This window comes from Aethalodelphis obliquidens, unplaced genomic scaffold (genome assembly GCF_003676395.1).
Source record: "Aethalodelphis obliquidens isolate GAN/ISIS:26980383/991018 unplaced genomic scaffold, ASM367639v1 scaffold133, whole genome shotgun sequence".
In the NCBI taxonomy this organism is placed as follows: domain Eukaryota; kingdom Metazoa; phylum Chordata; class Mammalia; order Artiodactyla; family Delphinidae; genus Aethalodelphis; species Aethalodelphis obliquidens.
The window spans coordinates 1,028,534-1,055,735 of record NW_020838077.1 but is presented as its reverse complement, the minus strand read 5'-3'; the positions used below and the strand labels follow the sequence as shown (position 1 = coordinate 1,055,735).

General features: G+C 47.8%; 3 protein-coding genes across 3 annotated transcripts in view; 1 reads left to right on the top strand and 2 right to left on the bottom strand.

Annotated features, from left to right (window-relative positions):
• Window positions 1-110: 110 nt before the first annotated feature.
• On the bottom strand, window positions 111-9,890 carry TRIM15 (tripartite motif containing 15). The gene is made up of 7 exons (XM_027099596.1): window positions 9,522-9,890; window positions 7,559-7,654; window positions 4,766-4,996; window positions 3,976-3,998; window positions 2,602-2,717; window positions 2,221-2,253; window positions 111-1,374 (listed from the first exon to the last, which is right to left on the bottom strand). The coding sequence occupies exons 1-7, from the start codon at window positions 9,888-9,890 to the stop codon at window positions 857-859; spliced, it is 1,386 nt and encodes a 461-aa protein (XP_026955397.1). The 3' UTR covers window positions 111-856.
• A 1,847-nt stretch (window positions 9,891-11,737) lies between these two features.
• Window positions 11,738-21,508, top strand: LOC113616249 (tripartite motif-containing protein 10). Its single transcript, XM_027099597.1, has 7 exons — window positions 11,738-12,666; window positions 14,466-14,561; window positions 15,640-15,870; window positions 16,608-16,630; window positions 16,969-17,084; window positions 18,297-18,329; window positions 19,548-21,508. Exons 1-7 carry the CDS (start codon window positions 12,238-12,240, stop codon window positions 20,087-20,089), a joined length of 1,470 nt encoding a protein of 489 aa, XP_026955398.1. The 5' UTR covers window positions 11,738-12,237; the 3' UTR covers window positions 20,090-21,508.
• Window positions 21,509-25,963: 4,455 nt separating this feature from the next.
• The window catches only part of TRIM40 (tripartite motif containing 40), a 12,544-nt gene continuing 11,305 nt past the window's right edge, over window positions 25,964-27,202 (bottom strand). Inside the window, exons 3-5 of the mRNA XM_027099599.1 lie at window positions 26,711-26,935; window positions 26,393-26,415; window positions 25,964-26,210 (exon numbers count right to left, since the gene is read on the bottom strand). Coding sequence (XP_026955400.1) covers window positions 25,964-26,210; window positions 26,393-26,415; window positions 26,711-26,935 — 495 coding nt within the window. The remainder of the gene's footprint in view (window positions 26,211-26,392; window positions 26,416-26,710; window positions 26,936-27,202) is intronic.

Here is a 27,202-nt window from a genome sequence, read left to right as displayed (position 1 = left end):
AGTGTTAAACTTGAAAGAGAGCTAGAATCAGAAAGGGTGGAGGTGGTGTGAGAATCATCACTACAGAGATTCATACTTTGTGAAGGTATTTTAATGTGTGGTTAGTTTCTGTGTCCAATAATAGTAACAACAGTAACAATAATAAATATTTAAGAGGTTAGTTAAGAACTGAACACAAGCCTCCTTTTATTGAAGAATGGGATCTGGCTAGACTGCCCTCAGGCAAGTCCTGAGTAAAAGAACCGGCAGGATGTGTCTAGGTCACAGAGATTCCACTGGCTTTAAACCTTTCCTTCAGCCCCATCAGCACTGATTAGACACATGAAACGCAGGCGTCTGGGTGGGTGGCGCACTTAATTAGGACATTCTCTGTGAGAAAGAGAAACGAGCGGACAGGAAGGTGACCTGGGTGCACCCAGGGCTGGATGAAGAGGCCCTAAGGTCTGTAAAGGTGGAAGTACCTCCATGTGTAAGCCCCAATAAAAACAGGCAACTGAAAAAATTAGTGCAAACGCCACAAAATTCTGCTTTTTCCCATGACGGTTATTCTGAAGCTTTAAACAGTTTTTAGATTTTTTTCCTCTTAAAAACCTACTGGCTCCCCAGCTTTGCTGGTGTCCTGGGCACAGCCTCGCCTGCCTCTGGTTCTCCACTCGGAGGTGCACAGAAGGCGGGAGCGTCAGCAGAGGGGACCAGGAACGTCAGGGAGTTGAAGGACATAAGATAAATAAAGTGAAAGAATTACAAAGCCACAGGGACGGAGATCCTGTGTCCTCCCGCAGTCTTGGGCACGACGACTCGCCCAGGGGTTGGAGCTGGATCCCCGGGCGCTGCACCGCACTTCGGAGGCTAAGCCTCAGCCTTTCAAAGTAAGGCAAGAACCTTTTTTCCAGACAGCGAAGAAAGGATAGACTTTGCCGGAGAAGGAGGCGGTGAAGGTGAAGATGGGCTCCTGGGTCTCGGCGTTGAGCAGGGCCAAGTGCCCCGCCTCGTAGTCCAGGGAGACGCCCACGAGGCGCGGGATTTCGCTCAGCGGCAGGTCGGTGCCCGGCGAGGTGCTGGCCCAGCACTGCTGGTGGGAGAGGATCACCGCCCAGACGCCCTCCTCGGCGCTCAGACCCTGCTTCCCTTTCCCCATCCCCTCCTCCCCGACCACCCCCACCGTGCAGCCGCCGCCGTCCCCCAGCTGCACCTCCACCTGCCAGCGGTGGCGCCCCGACGAGAAGCTGGGGGAGCCCAGCACCACCGGGAGACCCTCGAAGGGCAGGCGGCTGTCGGGCAGGTTCTGCTTCCGCCGGGTGTACTTCACAGACTTCCCGTCCTCGGAGAGGACCAGGCTCTGGCTGGCGGTCTGAGGGTCCAGAGTGACAACCCCTGTTGGGAGGAAGGCGTGGCCATCAACAGAGCTGGCAGCACAAAAAAATACCCCTACAGCACGTGTGCTGTGAGTGCGAGGCAGAAGGAGCACCGGCCTTGTGCAGCCTGCCATTGTCCCGGCTTCTCAGAACCTCAGTTCCCCCTTTTGTTCCAGGAGGCAGAAGATGACAGCTCTACCTGACCTGCAAGTGGTGCTGTGCTATAAGGCTTTGCTTCTCAAAGTGAGGTCCATGGACCAGGGGCATCCGCTGTTGCTGGGAGCTTGTTAGAAATGCAGAATCTTGGGCCCCATCCCAGGCCTAGTGAATCAGAATCCACATTTTAACAAGATCCCCAGGTGAGTTTTCTGCACATTAATTTGAGAAGCAGAATGAGATGGTGTTTTGGGAATAGTTTCTAAATTAAGCACCAATTTAAAAGTAAATGCTATTTTAAAAATTGTTCAGTATTTGTCCAAGTCAATAAAGAGTCCAGCACAATGCTGGACAAAAAAAAACAAGCGCTTGATAAATATTTTTGAATCAATAATATCTATACAAGTAACTAATATTAATTGAGCACTTACTATGTGCCAGGTTTCATACTAAGCTTTTTGCATACATGAATTCATTTATCTTCAGCTACTTGTGGGGTGGTACTATTATATTTTCTATTTTATAGATAAAGAAACTGGGACAAAGGGGCTTAATGACTTGTTAGTGTCTCATAACGAGCAAAGAGAACCCAAGCAATTGGGCTCCAGAGTTCATATCTTTAATTGCTCTGTTTGCTGCCTTGGATTGAAAGGATGAATTCACAAACGGATAAAGGAAAGAATGGCTCCCGAAGCCCCCAAGTGTTTACCTGTATCTGTTTCCAGATGATGCACCAAGTTTTCTGAGGGAAGCAAAAATAGAAAGATCTGTGACTTATTATTTCTTATAGGCACCCAAAAGGGTGGTGTGGTCTGGGAACAATGTGACATCAGGGACAGAAGAAGGCTCGGCTTCTGCTATGAAAGAGATGTAGTCCTCACCTTCCTGCCTCTCAGTGCAGTGCCCGTCCTTGGGGAGAGGAGATGCTCGAGGGAATGGTCTCCCTGGGCAGAGGGGGATCACTAAAGGAGGGCCTAAGAGGTGGAAGATGTCTTGAGCCAGGTTTGGAAGGTGGGGAAAGATGGAGCTGGATGGAAGGCAGATGGGCAACTGATGGGAATGGGGAGAGCGGCTGCCCCTTCCTGTTTACCTGAGAACGCCCTCATCATCTCTGGGAGGGTGAGTATTTTCCTGTGGAGATCGCGGATCTTTTCGACAAGGTCAGGAGAAATGGCCTCTGGACTCACAAAAGTCTTCATCTCATACCTGCAGACAAATTGGTAACCAGTTAGGTTCTAATTCCAAAAATAACGTTTGGGTCATCCAGACCCAATGAGGCTAAAATCAGACTAAAGAATCTTGGCATCTGTGGTGAATAATTAGATTGAGCATCATCCCTTTATCTTTGCTGGACATGTGTAGCTGCTAAAGCAAGAGCATTTCCGCTGGACGTAAGAGGAGCACATGGTAACCACTCCTCAAGAATTAGAGGTAGGTGCTTTAAGAGAATGGACCTGTGGGGACCAAGAGGGAAGAGATCATTAGCCTCTAGAGGGCGGTACAGTACCATTTGAAAAACAGCCTTACACAGTCTTTCTAATTTGTTGTGCTGTCCAGTACAAAGGGAAAGAGATTGTGCAGGGATGAAAAAAGGAGATGAAAGAAATCCTATACTGCAGTGAAAAAGCCCTCAATTCTGGTTCCAGCTCAGTCTTTGCTTGTCAGTCTCTGTGTGACCTGGAGCAAGCACTTCGCCTCTAGGTTTTAGGTTCTTCACCCGACCAGAAGACCTTGAAGGCCCTTCTAGATCTAAATCTCTGACACTCTTTGAAAGTATGTTTAGAGAACTTCCTGATTCATGGACAGCTGAGTTCAGCCCCCCTACACATACATGGGCACGCAGTATATGAGAAGTCTTCCCTAGCTGCTGTGTCTCTGCTCAGCCCACGGCAGACTGCTGATGCTTAGAAAGGAACGGAGCCCTGCTATTAGTAATGCCTCTCAGCTGCTGGTTGCTGTCCTTTTATTGTAGCATTTGAAATTTTGAAGAAATTGGAAAGTTGAGTGGGAAAAATGATTGAAAGAACAGACTGGTCTTCCCAAGTTTTGTGCTTATCATATTCTATACAAAATATTTCCCCTTAGGCTATTTTTTATTTATTATTTTTTTTAGACTGACATTTTAAACGGTGTTAAATACTGACTTAAGCTCTAATAATTTCAGGGATTAAATAAAATGTTCCTGGATCAGCCTAATGTAATTATTATTTTTAACTTCACTTCTCAGGGAAAAAAGTACGTCCCCAATACCAAACAATCAGTTTTAAAAGGAACCTTAGAATACAAACCTTAGTAAATTGGGGCTGTTTATGTATGAGTGGATGAGAGAGTGTATCTGTCGGAGTGCTTTTGCTTTTCTGAGTAGCCACCTGTGGAGGCGGGGTGGGGGGAGTCAGTGAGTGCCCCTCCCTCTTCAGTCTCAAGGTCAAGTGTAAAGCAGGTGGGACTGGGCAGTGGGCCCTACCTGCTCTGGTTGACTCTGACATCCTACAAAAGAAAAAGATACACTTAGTTTCCATACATCCTCCCCATCAGGGACTCTGCACATCCTTTCTTCCTTAGCATATCAGCTCAAAACTCTCCTCCTCCAGAGAGGTGATCTTTCTAATTCCCTACTCATCAGACTGTTAATTTACATCATGCTTCCGTACTAATGTGGGACTGTGTTGTCAGTTCATTTGAGCTGCTTTCTCTGTCTCAGCCTCATCCTAGGAGTGTGTTCTGCCTCCAACAATTAGGAGATGGTGGTTAGCAGGGACCAGGCCTTCAGTTATCAGCCAGACCTGATGTGAAACAGGATAATATAATGATAATCACAACAGGCACTGTTTACTGAGTCCTTTCAGTGAAGCAGAGACTACGCTAAACATTTTGCATGAATTTGTTTTTTCACGGTCTTTGCAACAACCCTATGAGGGAGGTGCTATGATTATCCCCATGTTTAGAGAGGTTACAAGATTTGCCAATGTCACACAGCTAGATGAGCTGACGCTCAAGCCCTTGACTACAAAGTTCACTCCAAAGCCCTTGGCATGACCATGGTGCGTGACATGGGAAAGTCATCCAACCTTTTTGGGACTACATCTCCGTAACCTCTCTGGGCCGAAGGAACCCAATAACCATCAGTCCCTCTCATTAGAAGTAATCTCCACTTCCCTTTCCTGTCTTTCTCCAGCATCTTCCAGCCCCCAGTATGGTGTCCCCTTCCTGTGGACTCCCTCTCCTTTCCCATGAGCTGGTGGGCTGTCTCTCACTTGTAGAAGCTCACTTGCTGGTTGCTGACACTTCTCCTCCAGCTCTTTGACCTGGGCTCCAAGCCGGGCGACTTCCTCAGAGAGCTTCGAGATATACTCGTCCCTTTCCTTCCAGATCTGCTGCTCCAGCTCCGTCAGCCTGGCCAGCAGGAGATGCTGATATTCCCCCAGCTCCTGCTGCAACCTCTCAAAAGCCACTTCCACCTGCTGCTTCTTGCTTTCAATCTGAGTCTACGAGGGGTAGAAAGACAGGCCTGGTTAGGGAGAAGCTCACAGAGCTGGGTTCCCAGAGGATCATCTATGAACTTGATTAAAAGGGATAAGGAGTAACTAGTTCCAAGATTCATTCTCCCAAATAATACTGTGGTACAAGGAGGTAGGTGTCACGATAAACTTACCAACGATGAGGGCGATGCTCTTGTCTCACCTAGAGATTCTAATAATAATGCACATTATACTCTCAGAGCCATGTTGAACTTTTCAAACATCCTTCCACATCTGCAATACCATCCTAACCCTTCCATACCATCCCTAGAGTCAGGTGGAGATGATCTCTTAGAGAGCAATTGAAGCGAAAGGAAGCTGTGATTAGAGCATGGTGTGGCATTGTTCTTAGCCACCGAGGTCGCCATCTACAGGGCATATTTTGATGGGAGTTGAGGGATGCTGGAGACATCTTCCTGTCCCCAAACTCTGTCTCCTTGGTCAAGGGACCAGAAATTCCCACACTGTGGATTTCCTCCCGGAAAATTTTGTAGCACGAGAGAAGAGATGGGCGGGAGGCAGATATCGCCTCACCATCAACCTACTGTCCTCGGGGTCAGCCTTGTGGTCAGTACCGGAATGCAGACACTGATATACACTTTCTGGCCCCAAGCATCCTATCTGAAGGCAATGCTTTCAGGCGGACAGACTGTAATGGGAAGAGCAATGGACTAAGGGTCAAGAGACCCAGGTTCTAACCATTTCATTATGAGACGGCTTTGCCGTCTGACCTTGGGAGCTGCACTTTTCTGGACATCAATTTTCTGCTCTGAAAAATAATGGCTGGCAAGACGGATCCGGGATTAGAAGATGTCAGAACCACTTCCCGCTCTCATGTTCTGGGATTCCATAACCTTGACCCCAAATGCCCTTCTGCCGAGGCAGGGAGGTGAATAAGAACAGTCAGCCCGTTCTTCCCAGCTCGGCAACGGATACTAGACAACAGGCTTCCCCAGAGTCTGTTAAGAAAACCCCTAGATGGGTATTTCCAAGTGGGAGAAATGGATAAATTGTTTTTGTTTAAATAAAGTGAATTTTAAAAACAAATAAAGTGTCAAATAACTTTATTCTGAAGTTTGACTACACAGGTAGACTTATGAAATGCATTTTTGAGCACTAAATGGAGTATGGACATAATTTTCAAATACTATTTGAAAATTATTATTTTCAAATAATAATTAAGTTATTAAATTAAATTATTATTTTCAAATAATATTATTTAACACTTAATATTTCAGAAAACATTATTTAACATTGCAAGCTTTTAGGCCTAAAAAATGTGCCATTAACTTTATGAAATCCTACAGGTCATATTTTCTCAGCACTGGGAATAATAATTTTAAAAACCATCAGTTAATGTATAACCAATAAATACTACCTAGCTGTATGAAAATTGAACTTAGGATCATTTTAAATAGCTACTGCACTAGACAGAAAATCCAAACTGAGATTACTTTTACAGAGTTAAAGAAGTGCTAAGGAGGAAGCATTGAAACTAGAGACAAAAGACTAAATTCACCTAATTCTACCAAAACTACCTTAATGTTACAGGAAACAATGTATACATATGTGAAAACATCATGTTGCACACCTTAAGCATATGCATTTTTATTTCTCAATTATACCTTAATAAAACTGGAGTTGGGGGAGAAAAATGCACCCTTACAAGAAAGTAAAGAAAAACAGTAATTCTGGCCATGTACATGTGTTATTCATTAGAGTGGAGGATTATCACTTCAGAAATTTGTGCAAAACATAAAAACACTTTCAAGAATTAAGAAAATAGTTACACTCTACAAATAACGACGTTATCATATGATATATGGGGGGGAGTGGTGTTCTAAATGAAGAAAATAGGGATTTCTTACAAGCCACTGTTCTGTCACAAATGTCCGTGTGAAATATTTTACTCATGGATGCTAGGTGGATTTTTGATGTTTTAGAACAAAATTATATATATTCCCAAAAGTTATTTAATGCAGACAACTAAAAACTCTCAAAAGTTACAGGAATCCTTAAAACGTCCAACAGAGCTGATGGGAAAATTTGGGAACTTCTTAGGACCAGAAGTAAACAAGAGAAGGATCCAGAGGAGTGATCAAACTGAGAAGCCAGTGTTCCTTCCAGATACTGGCTGATCACATGGCCCTCACTGCTGTTTGGACCATCCACCCTGCCCGCTTGGAACAAAGAAAGAAAGGTGCTGACTGGAGACATCCCAGATGTGGGATCCCCAAATGTGAGAACCGCAAGGAAAGCTCACAAGAAAATAAGCTAACAGGATGAAGGGTCAGAAGAAATTAAACATCACCTAAACTTCAGATATTAGAAATATGTTTAAAAAAGGTTTAAAGACAATGGGAATAATAGGAAAAATAATTAATTTGAAAGAGAAAAAAAAAAAGAAAACTGAAAAAGCATATTTGGAAAACAACCAAATAGAAATCAAACAGTTGAAAATTAATTAAAAAGAAAAGAAAAAAAAAGAAAACCCCCAAAGGAGAAGGTGGCCAGTAATGTGGCCTTTACCAGGAGCACTTGGAGCTTCCGGTCTTCCTGACTCTTCATGTCTTCAATGTCATCTCTCTCCATTCTCAGGGCTTCCAGCCGACTCCTGAGACGGTCCTGTGGAGAGAAGAGTGGGCAGAAAGAGGCGGCTTAATTCATAATTCAACTCACAGGTATTAATTGTCTACCATGTTCCAGGCACACCGTTAAGTGCTGAGGAATTCAAAGGTGAAAAAGGCCCAGTTCCTGTCCCTACAAGACCACCATCGGGACTTCCCTGGCGGTCCAGTGGTTAGGACATGGTGCTCTCACTGCCCGGGCCCTGGGTTCGATCCCTGGTCGGGGAACTAAGATCTCACAAGCTGCACAGCACGGCCAAAAAATAAAATAAATAAACAAATAAAAATAAATAAATTAGAAAAAAAAAGACCACCCTCTAGAGATGGAGTCGGTCACAAGTGATTAAAATACAAATGGACAGGGCTTCCCTGTGGCGCAGTGTTGAGAATCTGCCTGCCAATGCAGGGAACACGGCTTCGAGCCCTGGTCTGGGAGGATCCCACATGCCGTGGAGCAACTAGGCCCGTGAGCCACACTACTGAGCCTGCGCGTCTGGAGCTTGTGCTCTGCAACGAGAGGCCGCGAGAGTGAGAGGCCCGCGCACCGCGATGAAGAGTGGTCCCCGCTCGCCACAACTAGAGAAAGCCCTCGCACAGAAATGAAGACCCAACACAGCCATAAATAAATAAATAAATAAAATTTTTAAAAAAAGAAACTTGTTTAAAAAAAAAATACAAACGGACAAATGCAATAATCAAGGTGTGCACACAGTGAGATGGGAGCACAGTGGAGGGGACAATTCTGCCTGTAGGGACAAGGGAAATTTGTCGAAAGCAGAAACCGGTTACAGTGGACCTTGAAAGATAAATTTCCAGTTGGGTAAGAGAGGGGGAGGAGAGTACTTAATGCTTCTGAACTGTACACTTAAAAATTGGTAAAATGGCTAAAAAAAAAAAAGAGGAGAGAGGAGAGCTTTCCAGGAGGAAGGAACTGCATGTGAAAAGTATTAGAAGCAGGAAAGAGTGTTAATTCAACAAACAGCAGGTACATAACGGTCAGTTTGTCTGGACACATGGTGCCCGGGCAGGGTGGCTGACAGATAAAGGCAGGATCCTGACTCCAAGGGGCCTTGAATGCCTTGCTAAAGACTTGAGATTTCTTTGGGCACTAGGGATCCACGAAATGATTGTGAGCAGGGCAGCGACATTACGGGCTTTGTGTTTTGGGAAGCTCTGCCTCGCAGCAGATTGGAGGGTGAGGGGAAAGGTAAGAATGCAGACAGGGACCTTGTTGGAGCCTCTGGGTGACAGATGGTGAGAGCCTGGATTCGGCAGTGGGGGAAATGCAGAGGGAAAGATGAGAGATATTTCTGCGGAGGCCACTTCCAGACCTGGTGACTGAGTGACAAGAGAGAGATCTGAGGGGCAGACAGGAGTGCATAATGTCCCCAAGACCAGATGGGCTGCTGTACTGCCACACCTCCCTTTCTCAAAAAGAAGAGCAGTGCTCGTTGGATGCCTTCCCCATCCCTATCTTCCCTCTGAGCTCCGGCAGTCAGGGCCTTGCTAGACCCCATATCCAGTCTGGATCCAGGGAGACAAAGGCCACCCTGCCCATGACCTGCAGGACAGCCTGCTCTCCTTCCTTCCCTAGAGAGTGAAGCCATGGCTACAATTCTCTGTGCTCCGTCACCGCAAGGTCTTCTCAGGGCTGGAGCTGAATTTCCCCAAGACGTGAAAGGCCACGCATCCAAGTGGAAGGAACCACGTCCCCCTCAGTCTGAGACTGCCCCAGGGTCCCAACAGCCTTGGGGTCCCCTGATGTGGAAGCTGTGCCCTTCATGAAGATCCCCGCCCTATTCCCTTCACCACCTTGGGGTACTGTCCTGCCTCAAACAGTCCCAAGCTGACCCTACCTTTCTTACCCGGTAGGGCTGGATGGCGTCGTCCAGGAGGCCCACAACGTGGCCCTGGTGGGAGGGACCCTCCCGGCAGAACACACAGAGGAATTCGGCATCGTTCTCGCAGAAGAAGTAGATCTTCTCACCATGCTCCTCGCAGTAAGTCTCCCCCAGAGGGCCCAGGGGCACGGGGACCAAGAGGGTCTCGGTCTGCTTCTTCTCCTTGCAGAGGGGACAGAGCAGGACCCTGCCGGAGGGCTGGGCACCCATCTGGGAGGGTGGGGGGAGACAGTGCCAGCAGAAGGTGTGTCCACAGGTGGCGGTCACTGCATCCTCCAGGGGCCCTTTGCACTCAGAACAGGCGGCCCCTTTGTGGGAGGGGGTGGAGGGCATCATGGTGCCTTCCCCAGCCCGTCTACTGAGGCTTCTGTCTCAGTCCACATGAATCCTCTTTCCCTGAAATGGAGTCACTTTTATGAGTCACAGAGGGAAAGGAATGAGAGGCTGAGAGAGGGGAAGGCAGGAGTGTCTGGACAGAGGAGCCACCTGATTCCACCTCTTGTGCTTCCCAGAGTCCTGGCCACCACCTATCAGCTGAGTGGGTCCAAACTCCAGGGCATCTCAAATTACCCAGCATTTCCCAACAGTGGCCCCGTCATCCAGTTCTCCACTCCTTCTGGTCCTTCCGGCTCCTGGGGTGGGGAGCAGAGTACACCATGAGGTCACAGGGAGATGGGGTTTCCTGGAACCCCTCCCTTGACCACAGTGGGGTGGGGGGAATTGGGGAGGAGACGCTGCTTCCTGTCTGGCTGAGCAGGTGGGAGCCATAAACTTCTGGCTTCGAGGTGTGCACACAGTGGCAAAGTCCAGACGGAGTGGGAGATGCTGACTTCCGGGGGCTCTGCTCGGATGCCGCAGGTGTGATGGTCACTCACCGGGTCCCTTCCTCCGCCCTCCTTTCCTTGTCTCAGCTCCTCGACTCTGGCTGGTCTCTCCTAAACTCCTACCCCCCCACCACCTCCCAGTGCCTGTGTCCCCACTGGAGTTTGGGTAACATTGTACTTCAATTTTAGTTTTTAACTGCAGCGGGGAGAAGGCGAGAAAGCATAACACAATGTTGATATAATTTAGAAAACTCAGTTAATCAGAAAGATAAACAGGTTCAACCACTTTTATCTAAGGCTTAGTATTTTCATATTATTACATCCAATCTGAAAACAGTGCTCGGGGGCAGGAGATGATTACAGGAAAAGTAAACTGAAAGGTAAAGTGACTTCCCCAAGGTCACAGACCTAGAAAGTTGCAAGGCTAGGTCAATCCAAGTCTCCTGGCTTCCAGCCCGTGCCCTTCCTGAACTGCCAGCCAAGACAATGATCAAACAGCCATGGTTCTTCATCCACTCACCTTCATCTGTGGATAAAACCAAGGAAATCTCCTTCCGTTCTCCCACTGGAGGATCAGCACCCCACCGTGTTTCGCTCCCTTTCCACTCCAACTATTTTGTACATCACCTCCCCTCTGCCCCAAAGAGTGCAGCCCCTGGAGCTGCACTGTCCAGCACAAGAGCCTCCAACTGCACGAGGCTGCTGAGCACTGAGATGTGGCTGGTCCCGTATGTGTAAAATATGTCCCTTCTTAAAGACTTAACACCAAATAAAAAGGGTGTAAAATGTCTCATGACTAATTTTTTCTGATTACATATTGATACTACTTGGGGCTAAATAAAATATTAGTTAATTTCACTTTTTGCTTTTGAAAATATGGCTACTGGGAATCTTTTATTTGTACACGTGGCTCACATTGTATTTCTGTTGGACAGCACGGCTCGGAGACTCACAGATCTGAGTGTAAATTATGGCCTCCCACCTCCCTACCTGTGTGCCTTGAGCAAGCTAAGTAACCTGGCTGAGCCCAGCTAATATCTTAATAGCACCAAGGTTACAGAGCAGACAGGAGGAATAAATAAGATCGTATGTTTACATCGCTTATGTTAGCGTGAGGAACATGGCCATCGTAAATAAATGATGGCCGCCGTTATCTTTCTTTCTCCTCCCCCAGACAGAGTACATTCCAACCCCTTTGGAAGCCTATGGCAGGCCGGTTGGTGAAGCTGCTTGTGCCCTGTCTCACCACCCCTGCCCTGGGCACAGCGCCTTATCTGGGTCCCCACACTCCCCTGGGTTGGCTGATACCTCCAATCTCCCTGGAGACAGCTGGTCATACTGCAGGGAGGCTGGGGTGGCATTACTGCTCTGTGACCCAGTCTCCCTCCTGCTCCCAAAAGAAGAACAGTCTCTTCCAATTGTGGATGGTTAAGATACGACCACTTTCCTTCTACTGCAAGTGTCTCTGGATGGACGGGAAAGAGCAGGAACCCCCAGGTCGTGGGCACCAGTCCAGAGAGTAACTGAGGTCATATCTGGAATGCTGTGACTGCTTCTTCTGCCCCTCCTCTGCTATTTCTCTGTCTCTGCTCTTGGAGGGTGTGTGTCTGTTCTTTTGGGAGGGGGACAGCAGAACCCTGGCTGCCAGAGATGCAAGTGGGTACCTTGCCCTGTGCGCACACGTATGTGTGTGTGACCATGAGGGTGTCACTGGGTATGTAAGATGCCCCTGTGTCTGGCCATGTGCACATGTAGGTGTGTGAGTGTGAGATGTGTGTCCTCATTGTTCTCCCAGCCCTTCTCCCCAAGCTGAGCAGAGAGGGTGACCTTGAAGAGGCCACAAGCGCAGCAGCACTATGGCTTCGGCTGCCTCTGTGACCAGCCTGGCAGATGAGGTCAACTGCCCCATCTGCCAAGGGACCCTCAGGGAGCCGGTCACCATTGACTGTGGCCACAACTTCTGCCGCATCTGCCTCACCCGCTACCTTGAGATCCCCAGCCCGGACCCCGAGGAGCCCCCAACCTGCCCACTCTGCAAGGAGCCTTTCCGCCCAGGGAGCTTCCGGCCCAACTGGCAGCTGGCCAGCGTGGTGGAGAACATTGAGCGTCTCAAGCTGGTGTCCCGGCTGGACATAGAAGAGGAGGACATCTGCCCCGAGCACGGGGAGAAAGTCTACTTCTTCTGCGAGGATGATGAGATGCAGTTGTGCGTGGTGTGCCGGGAGGCCTGGGAGCACCGTGCCCACACTGTGCGCTTCCTGGAGGACGCGGCTGGGCCCTACAGGGTAGGAAAGGGGAAACTGAGAGGTTCCCAGGGTGGGTCTGGAATTGGACTGGACTGAAAGAATCAGAGCAGAGCTGTGGATTATTTGGTCACTCTGAAACTTAATTCCATCTCCCTGCTTCTGTGATTACCCAGGCAATAGACCCAGGCATGGAAGATCATGTGTTTGTGTTTTAAGTATGCCCTATGTTGTTTACTTATGGCCAATACATAATAATAGCTCAATAAATACATGTTGAATGAATGAGTCACCAAAACATGAACGTATGTGTCTGAACCATGGATCAGTCAGGTGTGTCTGAGGATGTCTGGGTTTGCACTTGAGGAAATGATTGCACAGTGTGTATGTGTATTAATGTTTGCAGGTTTACCAGCGTGTGCAGTGTGTTTGGGGGGATCTGACTACTTGGGTGTGCATGTGTAACTGACTGCTCATGTTTGTAGGTAAATTAGTGTTTACATATATGCAGGTTGGGTAAATATATATGGTGTATAATTTTATCTGTCATTAAATGAGTGTGTACTGGTTTTAGCTGTTTATGCATTGTGTTTTATTACAAGTGGGAGTCTATGTATATGTGTCAATTAGTTAATTAGCATGTATTGTTAAGAGTTCTAAATATATTTTGCAATGTGCTTATATGGACATTTATGTGTGTATACCTGTTCTTTATTCTACAGCAAGCAATTTTTGTTGTTGTTGTTTGTTTGTTTTGGTGGGGGGTTGGCCACACCTTGCGGCATGCAAGATCTTAGTTCCCCAACCAGGGATCGAACCTGTGCCCCCAGCAGTGGAAGCTTGAAGTCTTAACCACTGGACCATCAGGGAAGTCCCCTAGAGCAAGTAATTTTTAAAACAATTCATTGGTTATTTTTTGCGTTATCCAAGTTTCTTGTTCCCTCCGGAATCATACCCAGAAAGTTGATTCCATTTATAAGAGAGCTTGTTTGGATGTGTTCTGTTTGGGATATGTGAGAAAGTTGGGATAATTTCGAAGAAGGGCGTATCAAGCTCAGGACAGATCCTCGATACCATTCATTAAGGCAAAAGAAGTTAGGGTGTTTAGCCTGAAGACAGGAAGGCTCAGGTGAGAACACAGAGTCATAGCTTATGATGGCACAGAGCGAAAAGCGGAAAGCCCTAATCAAAATTCTTGGAGGACAAAACAAGAGGAAGAAGACCCAAAGAGAGTAAGCTGTCAAGGACCATAACGGCCCAGGCTTGTCAGCTAAGAGAACGACTCCTTCCCTTGGGTCATTCCATTCCTGGAGGCAGAGATGACATCTCTTAACAAATCATTGTTTCCGTCTTAAATATTTTTAAAAAATTAATTGAAGTATAGTTGATTTACAATGTTGTGTTAGTTTCTAGAGTACAGCAAAGTGATTCATATTTTTCAGATTCTTTTCCATTATAGTTTATTACAAGATATTGAATTGAGGGCTTCCCTGGTGGCGCAGTGGTTGAGAGTCCGCCTGCCGATGCAGGGGACACGGGTTCGTGCCCCAGTCTGGGAAGATCCCACATGCCGCGGAGCGGCTGGGCCCGTGAGCCATGGCCGCTGAGCCTGCGTGTCCGGAGCCTGTGCTCCACAACAGGAGAGGCCGCGGCCGTGAGAGGCCCGCGTACCACAGAAAAAAAAAAAAAAAAAAAAAAAAGATATTGAATTTAGTTCCCTGTTCTGTACAGTAGGTCCTTGTTGTTTATCTATTTTATATATAGTAGTTTGTATCTTCTAATCCCAAACTACTAATTTATCCCTGCCCCCATCTTAAATATTTTATGCTCCTTCTTCCCAGGAACAAATACAGAAGTGTCTTGAGTGTCTAAGAAAGGAGAGAGAGGAGATTCAAGGAATTCAGTCAAGAGAAAATCGAAGGATACAAGTCCTCCTGGTAAGTCATCATCCCTTGCCTGGTCCTTTTCCCTTCCTCAGGGTCCAGTGCCTTTCTGAAACCAAGGCAACATAGCATAGAGGGCTCTGAAGTCATTCTGCGTTTTTGTTTTATTATTTATTTATTTTTGGCTGCATTGGGTCTTCGTTGCTGTGCGTGCAGGCTTTCTCTAGTTGTGGTGAGCAGGGGCTACTCTTCGTTGTGGTGCGTGGGCTTCTCATTGCGGTGGTTTCTCTTGTTGTGGAGCATGGGCTCTAGGCTCATGGGCTTCAGCAGCTGTGGCACTTAGGCTTCACTAGTTGTGGCTCATGGGCTCTAGAGTGCAGGCTCAGTAGTTGTGGCACATGGATCTTCCCGGAACAGTGCTTGATCCCTTGCCCCCTGCATTGGCAGGCGGATTCTTAACCACTGCGCCACCACGGAAGCCCCATTCTGAGTTTGAATCCTGAAATGAATTAGCTCTATGACCTCAAACAGCTCTCTATGCTCAGTTTATTTTTCTGTGAAGTGGAGATTAAAAATTATCACTATCGGGCGTCCCTGGTGGTGCAGTGGTTGAGAGTCCGCCTGCCGATGCAGGGGACACGGGTTCATGCCCCGGTCTGGGAAGATCCCACATGCCGCGGAGCGGCTGGACTCGTGAGCCATGGCCACTGGGCCTGCGCGTCCGGAGCCTGTGCTCCGCAACGGGAGAGGCTACAACAGTGAGACGCCCGCGTACCGCAAAAAAAAAAAAAAAAAAAAAAAAAAATCATCACTATCTCACTGAATTGCTGTAAGGACAGTAATGTACCTTAGTGCCCCGCACATTGTGTGCACTTTGTAAATGGCAGAAGGTGGGGTGTCCTCACCACCTCCCGTACACCTCCTCCTGGAAATGGCATGGCAGGTGTAAAGGAAACTATGCCATGGTTCCAAGTCTATCTGGGGACCTGGGGAGTGGGGGGCTCTGACTTTACCACCAAACCTTGGAGAATGTGGATCTGGAGGGAGACGGGAGTGAATTAAGGGAAAAGAAGGAAAAGGAAGTGGAGGAAGAGGAGGAATAACTTCCTGCCCTCTCCTCCTGCCCCCTCAGACTCAGGTGGCCACCAAGAAACAAAAAGTGATTTCTGAGTTTGCACATCTGAGCCAGTTCCTGGAGGAACAGCAGAGCATCCTCTTAGCCCAGTTGGAGAGGCTGGATGGGGACATCTTAAAGCATCGGGATGAGTTTGATGTCCTGGTCACTGGGGAAATCTGCCGGTTTAGCACCCTCATTGAAGAACTGGAGGAGAAGAAGGAGAGGCCAGCAAGGGAGCTCCTGATGGTGAGATCTGAGCCCCGCCCCCATCCACCTGTGCTCACCTATGATTTGTTGCATCTTTACCTGTCTAAGCCATCTCTTCTTCACTCACACATCCTTGTATCCCAAGTGGAAGATGGGTCACAGGACCAGAAGTTCTGAATTCTAAGAGTCCTTGCTTCCCCAAGAGCTCCCTGGTTGCTTTGCTCTCTGGTCTTGGTCTCTTCATCCTATCCATCAAATAGGGAGATACTTTGTTTATTTATCTCAAAAATACTTTATTTGTGAGATTCCAACAGTAAAATGCAAGTGAAATTAGCACTCTGAGAAGCATCAAGCACTTATGCGAACAAATGTCAGGTGCTATTTCCGAGGCAAACTATTCTCTGTGTCACCGCCCACCAGCAGGAAGTTCTTCTTGTTCTGTTTCTCTTCCTCACACTGGAGGAGAGATACTGGGGTCCCAATTAGGCATCAGAAAGGCAGCATGATTTAGGCGGACGCGTTGGGGACTGAGAAGCTGGAGACATTGGGATGGGACTTGCCTTTGCCTCTAAGGGGCAGGTCACTTCACTGTCTGGATCTTATAAAATGAAGGGGTTGGGCTCTAAGATCCCTGAAGCCTCGTAAACCTGAAAACGCTGTGACTCCATGGATCTGGTGTCCTTTTTCTATCTAGGGCTGAGAATACGGTATTTTGTCTTTTCTTGTGGGAGGAAGAAATGGAAACTGAATCCCTGCTTTCTCTCTCTTTCTCCTAGGATATCAGAAGCACTCTAATAAGGTAAGATTTTCTCTTCTCTTTTCCCACATACAGAAACATACACGCACCACATGCTGGTTATTACCACACAAATATACATTCTCACATTAAGGAAAATAACTCACATGTAAACTTTCACATACTCAAATGCATTCCCATGTACAGCCAGCTGTAGATACACACCCCCGCATGACACTGCCCAAGAGGGGACAGTGTGGGGAGGGAGTGGATCCATCCCAGAGGCATCATGTCTGTCCATGGGAACTGGCACCTCCAAGACAATTAGAAGGTGACCAGCTGAGTCTGGAGGCATCATTAAGAAGGATAATTCCCAGACCCCACCATTTCTGTGCCCCTAGGTGTGAAACCAGAAGGTGCCGGAAACCAGAGGCTGTATCCCCTGAGCTGGGCCAGAGGATTCGGGACTTCCCCCAGCAGGCCCTCCCGCTGCGAAAGGAGATGAAGATGTTTCTGGGTAAGCGGACCCCACGAAGCACAGGTGGCTGTGAAGCCTGGATTTAGGAATGGCCTCCATGCCCCGCTGCCCGACGTTTGTGTGACCTTTGACAAGGCTTGCACTCTCCCAGTGCCTTGGTTTCCTTATTTGCAGATCTTTATAAAATCTGCTTATCAGGATGTGACAATGAAGTGAGATAATAAAGGTGAGGATTTCTGGAAAAAAATGTAACTGGTTTGAAAAATAATGAAATAGATCTAACCGCTTGCCATGAAGTGATATATAAGATAACGATGAACAAAATCTGTCATTGTCAGTCATTTTAAAAATCCATAAAAATCCACAATCTGTCATTGTCAGTAATTTTAAAAATCCACATTTGTAATACATGATAAGTTTTTGATGATGAACATTGTTAATTAATAACCAGCAAGGGTATTTCTCTGTGCCCTGTGGTAGCTGACTTCCCTCCCTCCTCTTTTCCTTGGCTTCCCCGCCCCTGTTAGTTTGGTCCTTCCTCAGAGTGGAATTGCCCCTGTGGGGACCATGACCCTGTTTTCCGGGACAGGGAGTGGTGGTAGGAGAGGGTGTGGAGGGTTTGAAATGAGAGTCAGGAATGTGGCTCCTCGCCAACACTTCCCTCTCCTCCTACGTGACATCACGAATGATGCCACCTAGTTCTAAACGACCCACCCACAAAAATGTCACCTTAGAAGAGCTTTCCCCCAAGTCCACTTCCTACAAGTAAATGGCCTGGCAGTGAAGGAAATTTTACTCTAATCAAAGGCTGACCTTTGACTATCCCCAAAATCATTTCCAAGCAGAACGAGAAATAAATTAACCCACTTATCTGTTCATTAAGTCGATGTTTCTTGAGCATTTACTGTGTCCTAGGCTCTGTGCAAGGCACTGGTCGCTGCCCGCTCAGAGCTAGGCAGTGCGGCTCAAAGTGGGGCTCCCAGCCAGCAGCATCAGCATCCCCTGGTAACTTGCCAGAAATGCGAATCTCAGCCCCACCCCGGGCCACCTGAGTCAAAAACATGTGTGTTTTAGCAAGTGTTCTGAGGACTCTGATGCAAGTTCAAGTTCAGAACCACTGGTCTAGAGGATTCCAGCTTCCATTCCTCTCTTTGTCTCTTCCCTTTTGGGGTCTCAGTTTCCTCATCATTAAATGTTCTATGGTTCGGTAAGACTAATGACATCGCATCCTGTTTTATTTCCTCTTTACAGAAAAACTCTGCTTTGAGTTGGATTATGAGCCAGGTAAGCAGCCTCTGTCAGGATGGGAGGGAGTGAGGATTCTAATCTTGAAATGGGCAGATAATTTTGCAGGGTTCTACACTGGGCACTGTAATAGTCAAATACATATATATCACATATATAAATGTACATATACACATAATGTCACACGTGACACTGATATGTGTCACTGCCTTTGTAACGCTTGTGGGAGAACCATGAAGAAGGGACAGGCACACACACATACCACATCCCTGGCAGGAAGCTCATGTTCTGATCTGCAGGTGATGATGGGATAGAAAGATTAAATCAGGATGGGACAAGGTCTATTGGGAAGGGCTTCCTGGATGAGTGGAATTTGATCTGGGTTTAGAATCACATTCTTAGAATTGTCAGGAACCCCTACTCTCTCTCAGGTGTTATTATATTTCATAGATGATAGGAGTGCAGCCTGCAGGTAGGAAAGGAATGAAGACTGGACCCCACTCAAGGGCACTGTTCCCAGTCTATCAGCCGAAGAGCCTGGGAAGTCACAGAGCTCTTGGCAGGGATCCTAACTCATGGACATATCTGAATTTATGAATTTGTCCCAATTTATGGATACTAAAAGTAACACTATGCAGGGGTCCGCAGAAGTGTTTTTATTAAAAGGTGATCCTCAGACCCTGCCTGATTTTAGAATTACTGAGACAGAATGAATAACCCGTGGGTGAGCCAGAGAGTCTGGGTGGAGTGGAGACTGTATAAATGAGTCATAAGTGCCCAGGCAGTGATCATGAAGTTTGGACTGAGGGAAGAATATTTCCACCCTCCGAGATACAGGAGGGGGAGGACGTGATGTGTCAGCAGCAGGAGATCAGAGCAGGCATGCACAGCTTTGGGAGTCAGCCAGTTTGCAGGGAGAAGAAGTGCTTTCCAGGGGAAGACACAGAACCAGATGAGAGCCCGGATGTCCGAACTAACGAACTAACCAACACATCCTCTGAAGCAGGCATTAACAAGCACAGGAATCAGTTGCGGATCTTGCTAAAAATGCAGATTCCATCTCAGGTGGTTTGGGGTGGAACCTGAGAGTCTGTTACTAACAGGTTTCCAGGTGATACCCATACTGCAGGTCTTTGTAGGCACTATATACTTTGTTGGTAGTAACGCTAACGCAGGTGTCAAGGGGAGTATTTAGGCCTTTCCTGAAGGTGATAGCATGTCTGCTGACATCTGTGGCCCTTTTGGTTTTCCCCACAGCTCACATCTCTCTAGACCCCTGGACTTCCCACCCGAAGCTCCTCTTGTCTGAGGACCACCAGCAGGCTCGCTTCTCCTATAAATGGCAGAAGTCACCAGACAGCCCCCAGCGTTTCGACCGGGCCACCTGTGTCCTGGCCCATGGTGGCTTCACTGGGGGGAGACACACGTGGGTGGTGAGTGTGGACTTGGCTCCCGGGGGCAGCTGCACCCTGGGTGTGGTCAGTAAGGACATCCGGCGGAAGGGGGAGCTTCGGCTGCGGCCAGAGGAGGGGGTGTGGGCGGTGAGACTGGCTTGGGGCTTCGTCTCGGCCCTGGGCTCCTTCCCCACCCGCCTGGCCCTGGAGGAACAGCCCCAGCAGGTGCGTGTGTCTGTTGACTACGAGGTGGGCTGGGTGACCTTTGCCAATGCCGTCACTCAGGAACCCATCTACACCTTCACTGCCTCCTTCACCCAGAAGATCTTTCCCTTCTTTGGGCTCTGGGGACGAGGGTCCAAGTTCTCCCTGAGCTCCCTAGAGGGTGCAGCTAACCTCCCCTAAGCACAGGGTCCAAAGAGAGGGCCCAAGGACTTGACCCTGGCTGGGTCACCTGTAAGATTCAGAACAGTAGTCACTGCTTTAGATGATGTGATAGAGTCGGGACTTTGGCAAGGGACAGGTGGGATGACCTTCAGTCTGCTGATCAAGCCCTTGCCTCAATGACCAGTGTGTGGGACTCAGACCACTGCCAGCCCTCCTCACCACCATCCCCACCAAGCACAGAAGTAGCTGTGTAGTGGAAGGAATACCGGATTTGGGGCCAGAAGACTTGGGTTCTAGATCCGACCTTGTAATCAACGAATTATATGATCTTAAACTAGGCATCTCACCTCTCTTCATCTTGTTTTCTCCCCCCAAAATATTAGAGTTCATTTACTCATATCCTTAAGAAATATTTATTGTGTGCTAATTATGAGCCAAGCAGTATGGTAGCCACTGGTGATATGAAAAGAAAAAGAAAAAAAATTTTGTCCTGTATCTAAAGGAGCTCAAGAGAAGAGACAGAGACATAAGGAGGAAATGACAGCACAGTGTGATGGGCGCTGTGATAGGGGTCTGACCTGGATACTAGGGAAGCCAAGAGGAGGGGCATAACCCACCTTGGAGGTAACAGGAGGTGAGTTGGAGAGGGCTTTCTGGAAAGGATGAGTCTAAAAGATGAGTATAATGAATGATGAAAGGAGGGGAATAAGCCTCTTAGGAAGAAGAGACAGCAGAGAACTAGCTGGATGATCTGTGACCCCTGGGACGCTGGGTCACCTCCACTGTCCTCACAAACAGATGTGCTGCCACCCCCACTCTTGACAACACTCAATGCCTCCTTCTGGCTGAGATGAAAATTCAGGGCCTTGGTGGGAAGGGCACAGGGGAAGTATCGCTATAAGCCACAACCCAAGGACCACACTCAATCCCTGGGGAAAAGCGTCTTCCTGATCACCATCTGAGGTTGAGAAGTGAGACGAAAGGAATGAGATGGTGGAAAGGACTGAGTCTCAAATAGCTCAGCTGTGGGAGCAGAAATAGCACCATCGTAAGCTCTGTGCTGGGTAAAGAATCCCAGGTGGAGGCAGGGGGTGAACTGCATGACCTGTGACTTTTAGCCCAAAGCACTGGGACTGCTCTAGGGCTGGACAAGAAGTACCATCTGAGGGATGGGGCAGAAGAAGGGAGAGAATTAGGGATTTGTAGATGTGTGGATTTGGGTGGTGAGCCGCGGGGGAGCAGGTTGCATTTGCAGAAGCTGTGGCCACGGGTGGTGTGAAGAAGTTGATTATCCGTGACTCCAGAAATCCCCCTGCCTGGTGTGATTCTGGGACAGGAACAAGCACTAACACGTGGCTGCCTAGAATTTGTAAAATGACTTCCCTCGTCCCAAGGAATTTAAAATCCTATGCATAATAAAAGCATTGTCTTAACATATTTTATTTTCTAGTTCTTATTGGAGGTGTCATTTATTCTGCTTAAACATACCCTTTACTGTCAATCTTTTTAATACTATGTCTGTTGAATCTGCTTGGATGTAAACTAAAATGTTCTATCATCTCCCCACTGAGGTCCCTGGGAGGAGCAAACCATCCAGGTGCAACCTGTAGGGGGTGAGCACAATGTATTGAGGCCCAGGGTTTGAGGTCACCACAAAAGTTCTGTTGTTCATCCTCAGTTTAGCAGGTAGAAAAGACGTGGAGACCAGGAGCCAAGGATTGGAGGGAGGTTCAGTTGCTTTCCCTGGGAGTGTTCAGTATTTCATATAAAACGTATATTTTAAAAAAGACACACACAAGTCCCTAAATAATGCTAAAACATACCCAAAGCCCCCAGACTTGGGATTCCAACAAAGAGTGGACTGTATTTTTCTGTTGATTTTTCGTAGGTTTTAGCTGGGTCTTTTCAAATGACTGTTAGCCTCTAGGGTATATATGTATGAAGATCCTGGCCTGTTGGAGGTCTTTACATGTATTATGTCACTTAAGCTTGGTAACCCCAGGTAGCTCCTATTATTAACCACATTTTAAAGTTAAAAAGCTGAGGCCAGGTGAATTTGGGTTACTTCCTCAGCCAGATCAGGCAGCCAGGATTTTGATCCATGTCGGACTTTAGCGTTCTTAACCACTGTGCTGCCCTGTTCAGAAATGTGTGCCTTGGTGTGAATATTTTACTGCTGGCCACACTTCCCATGAGGGGTTTGGATTCAGGAAAAAATGTTATACTTCTTACACTGAGAAGTAAAACCGCTAGTGAGTGAAAATATTCATGTCGGTCTATCAGCACTTGCTCCCCTCCCAGGGTAATTTTACTTGAAATTCACTTGTTTGGATTGTGGACTCAGCGCAGAGGAAGTGGATAGATCCGAAAACATGATGACCTCAAGATAAGGCAGCTCCGTGAGCCTCCATGCTCTGCTTGTCACAGAGTCTGAACTCGGGGTTCCCTCCCCCAGGGAGGTGCTGAAGTCCAGAACCCCAAGCTCCCAGTCGCCCTCTCCAAGACTCCAAAGGAAACGTGCACACCTGTTGGGACATGCACAGGTTTAGCCGACTTTTTCACAACTTACGCTGTAGCAGCTTCTTCTACTACAGGGAATGGAGACTCACTCAAGTTAGTTCAAATATTAAGAAAGTTTATTATAAGATTGGACATGCAAATAAGGAAAATGGGATTTTTCCACTGTTAGGACTCAAGCCTTGTGGGAAGCTCTGGTGGGGTGGTGGGAGTGGTGGGAGATACAAGTAGTTCCCAAAGGAAGAACTGGAGATTAAAAAATGCTAATAATAATAATCAACACATAGAGAGTTCACTCTGGCCAGTCACTGGAGTAAATATTATTTTATATATTAACTCATTTAATCCTCACAACAACCCTATGAGGTAGGTACTATTATTAATAGCCCCGTTTTGTTTTTTAACAGCCCCGTTTTATACATCAGAGAAGTGAGATGTATGGAGGTTGGGTAACTGGTCCCACGTGAGCAGCTAGTCAATAGCACAGCGATAATACACATTAGACACTAGACATTAGACAGATGGTTTGGCTCCCAAGTCTGTGCTCATGACCATTAAGTCATACTGCCTCTGTACATCCAAGAACGGTGGGAAGGGGACTTGAGGCCCAAGGCAGCTTAGAGACTGGACTAGCCTGTGGCCACTGAGCAACGTGGTCAATGACACTTGCTTCAGGACACAGTCACGTGTGTGGCTCTGATCCCCTATGTTGCTGCTCTTCCTGCCAACCAGTGATGCCTTCATCATAGATCCATTTTGAATGTCTTAGAGAACCTAATTATCATTGTCTTTCTTTGATAAGACCTTTCTCGGCAGACCACCTTATAGGCTCCACTGGCCAACCATCTGCTGGTCAGATGCCCACCCGGCCTGATCATCTGCAGTCACATCAGGAGAGGACAGAGGGCCTGGCAGGCACCTGCAGGGTAACTGACTCTCCAGTGGAGACAGACCCTCGGAGCTTGTCAGTCTCCTCCCAGTGCTGGTAGGATGCTCCTGGACCAATTCTCTGTTTGACGTTAACCACAGCTAGGACACAGGAATTGTTAGCTGTCACATCCGGGGGTGCTCTTTCCTTGGCTAATGTCTTATTCTTAGATTTGGGGTTTCACGTTTCTCTGAGACATACAGCTTCCTGCCTAGTAGTTATACCCTTCTTTTTCTGAACATCCACACTAGACACTTTCTCCTTCCCCTCCCTTAACCCCCCGACTTCCTGCCCCCAATCCATCTGGCAACAAGAGTCCAGACTGGTTTTCCTTAAACACCACTTGTTCCTTTCACTCCTGACTCAAAACCCTTTGATGACTGCCTATGTTTCGGTGTCACTCATCTAACCCTCTGCTTGACTTCTGGTCTTCCGCATTCCCGAATATTCCAGACTGACTGGGTCAGTCTTTTCGTACTCCTACAAACGTGCTGAGGCCTTTTCCTACCTCCGCGCTTTCATCCGTGGAGCTGTCCTGACCTGGATGCTCTCCACCTTTCTCTCCTGCCTGTCCAATTCCACCCCCACGAAGCCAACCCCGACATTGCCAGCCTCACTCATGTCTCTCCTCTGAATCCCCACTGTCCTTAGCAACTAGGACACTTAATTACCCATCACACTCTCTTGTCATTCCATCTGTGTTTATTCTGGTTCCATAGCTAGATTATAAGCTTTTGGCTGGAGACGTAGAATAAGAAGATGGAATTAACACATTTAAATGTTTCCAACGTGTTAGGCACTGCAGCAGGCATATATAATAACATTTAATTCTTACAACAATCCCAGGCCATGAGTATCATTATCCTCATTTTAGAGGGGGTAGGACTGAGGTGCAGAGAGGCTAAGTAACTTGTACAGGGTTACAGAGGTATTAGGTGTCAGGACTGGGATTGAACTCAAGTCTGACTTGTGAGTTTTTACTCTTTACACCACAATGCAGCATCTCCTTGTAGCCATGTTTTATTCTTTGTATCCTTCAGTGCCAAGTATACTATTGACCATTTCTGCAAGGGCTCAGTAATACTAGTTAAAAGTCCCCTTTGTTAATCATGGAGCATCAGGAAGGGCCCTTAGGACTTCCCTGGTGGCGCAATGGTTAAGAATCTGCCTGCCAATGCAGGGGACACGGGTTCGAGCCCTGGTCTGGGAAGATCCCACATGCCGCGGAGCAGCTAAGCCTATGTGCCACAACTACTGAGCCTGCGCTCTAGAGACTGAGAGCCACAACTACTAAAGCCCGCGTGCCTAGAGCCCGTGCTCTGCAACAAGAGAAGCCACCGCAATGAAAAGCCCGTGCACCACAATGAAAAGTAGCCCCCACTTGACACAACTAGAGAAAGCCCGCGCGCAACAACGAAGACCCAACGTAGCCATAAATAAATAAATTTATTAAAAAAGAAAAAAGAAGGGTCCTTATACTGTCTATTAATTTATTCATGCATCCACTTAATAAATTTCACTGGACACCAACTATGAGCCCGGCACTGTCCTAAACCCTGGGGACACAAAGACAGTGTACTGTCTTTACTCACCCAAAGAAGTGATGCACAAATAATTAATATACAAAGGTATTATTCATTGCTCCATAAAAATTTCCACAAATTTAGTGTCTTAAAACAACACAGATTTATTATATCCTAGCTTCTATGACATCTATTGCCTCACAGTTTCTGTGGGTCAGAAATTTGGGTTCTCTGCTTAGGGTCTCACAAGGCTGCAATCAAGATGTCAGTTGGGCTGGGTTCTCCTCTTGAGGCTCGACTGGGGAAAAGTCCATTTCCAAGTTCACTTAGGCAGTTGCAGCTGCAAGACTGAGGGCCTCTGCTTCTTGTTGGCTGAAGGCTGGAGGCTGCTCTCCGCTCCTAGAGGCTGCCTGCTGGCCACAGGGCTACCCACGTCATGAATCCAGCAAGGAGAGTTTCAAGAGTGAGCGTGTTAGCAAGGAGGCATCCTATCCATGTAATACAGTCTGAGAAGGGACAGCCCATCCCCTTTGCCATATTCCATTGATTAGAAGCAAGTCACAGGTTCTGCTCACACTCAAAGAGAGGGGATCATACAAAGGCATGAACACCACGAGGGGAGCATCATGGGAGGTCCCTGTAGAGTCTGTCCACCACAAAAGTAATGTAAGCTCCAGGTGCGTTGTACAGACAACAGGTGCTGCAGGAGCTCAGAAGGAATATTTCTGCCAACAGACGTGCCAGCTCCATAGGCAGAGGTGGCCTCAGCACTGTGAACTCATGCCATCCAGGTACTCCCATTTTAATATGAGATTGTGAGAGATGGGTGCTACCGTCAGTTCACAGGCAAAAAGGAGGTCTTGAATCCTGACTTCTGCAGTGGGAGCCTGGTTCAGGAGAGAGGCTGTGACTATTGTCCAGGTATCAGAGGGTCAGGCATCTGATCACAGCTGTGGCATGTTCAGGAGGTGGCAGGCCTGAGGGTGCACTGGGCAGACCTAGTGGGAGGCTGGACAGGTTGGGGGAAGGAGAGCCAGGAGGCTGAGGTGAGTCTGAGAGGAGCTGGTCCAGGGATGAACTGGTCAGAGCTGCTGAGGATGGCTGGTTAAGTGATTCATTGATTCTTTTCTCTAAGTTGGGATAAATAACCTCTAACTGCTCTGGAGCACTCCTAGAAACAAAGAAATCCTTCAGTATATTCTGTTCAATCTTCCACTTTCCATGTAGTCTGAAGATGCAAGTTAATGGAGCAGTGGAGCTCCTTGACCGTGAGAAAGCCCATACACACATCTATGTTTGTGTGGGTTTGTGCTGTGTAAGCACATGTGGGAAGGGAGATGGGACGGCTCATACCTGTTCAATAAGTCACTGGCGTCCTAGGAGAGAGAAAGAGAGTGAGAGTCACAACCAGTTCTCAGGTTCCTGTCCCCTCCAATTCCCTCCCCAACCAACTAGTGGATGGCACTCTGGGCTGTCACCTTGAGAACCGGAGAGGGTAGCACCCCTTCTGTGTACCTTCCTCTGCTGCAGCAGCATTGTGCAGCCTTGGACAAGCCACCACCACGTGTCACAGAGAAGACTCTCCTTACACCTCCCAGAGGGATGCTACAGGTAGGCTGCCCACTATTTGGGGAGAATCCCAGGCTTCGGGAGGCACCTCAGGATGTGCACCTTCAGCAGGCTGGCATCCAGTTTCTTAGCCATGCCCTCCAGTTCAGTGACCAGGCTGCTGAGTTGAATCATTGCCCTGGAGATGCCAGGGATTCTGGACACCTCTGCTGGCATGTCCTCCAGCTGGCCTGGCCGCTGCTGAGGGAGGGCATCCAGCTGTCTCCTGGCTCGGTCTTGACGCTCCAGTTCAGCCTCCAGCCTGTGGGTCTTACAGTCTGCCTGAAACTCCAGAAAAGGGGCTCGCTAAGATTCAATGTCAGATGGCTCCCTCTGGACCTTCAGTCTCTGAACGTTCCGAGCGAGAATGCTGATTTCTCGGTCCTCCTCCCCTCATGGCATTGCCTCTGCTTGTTATGGGTATTACAGGGGGAGCCGTGTTCCTCAAAAATGAAGGGACACCTCCCCCCGCACCTCACACCCTTGTGAACATCCACAGATGCCATGTCTCACACACACACACACACACACACACACACACACACACACACACAC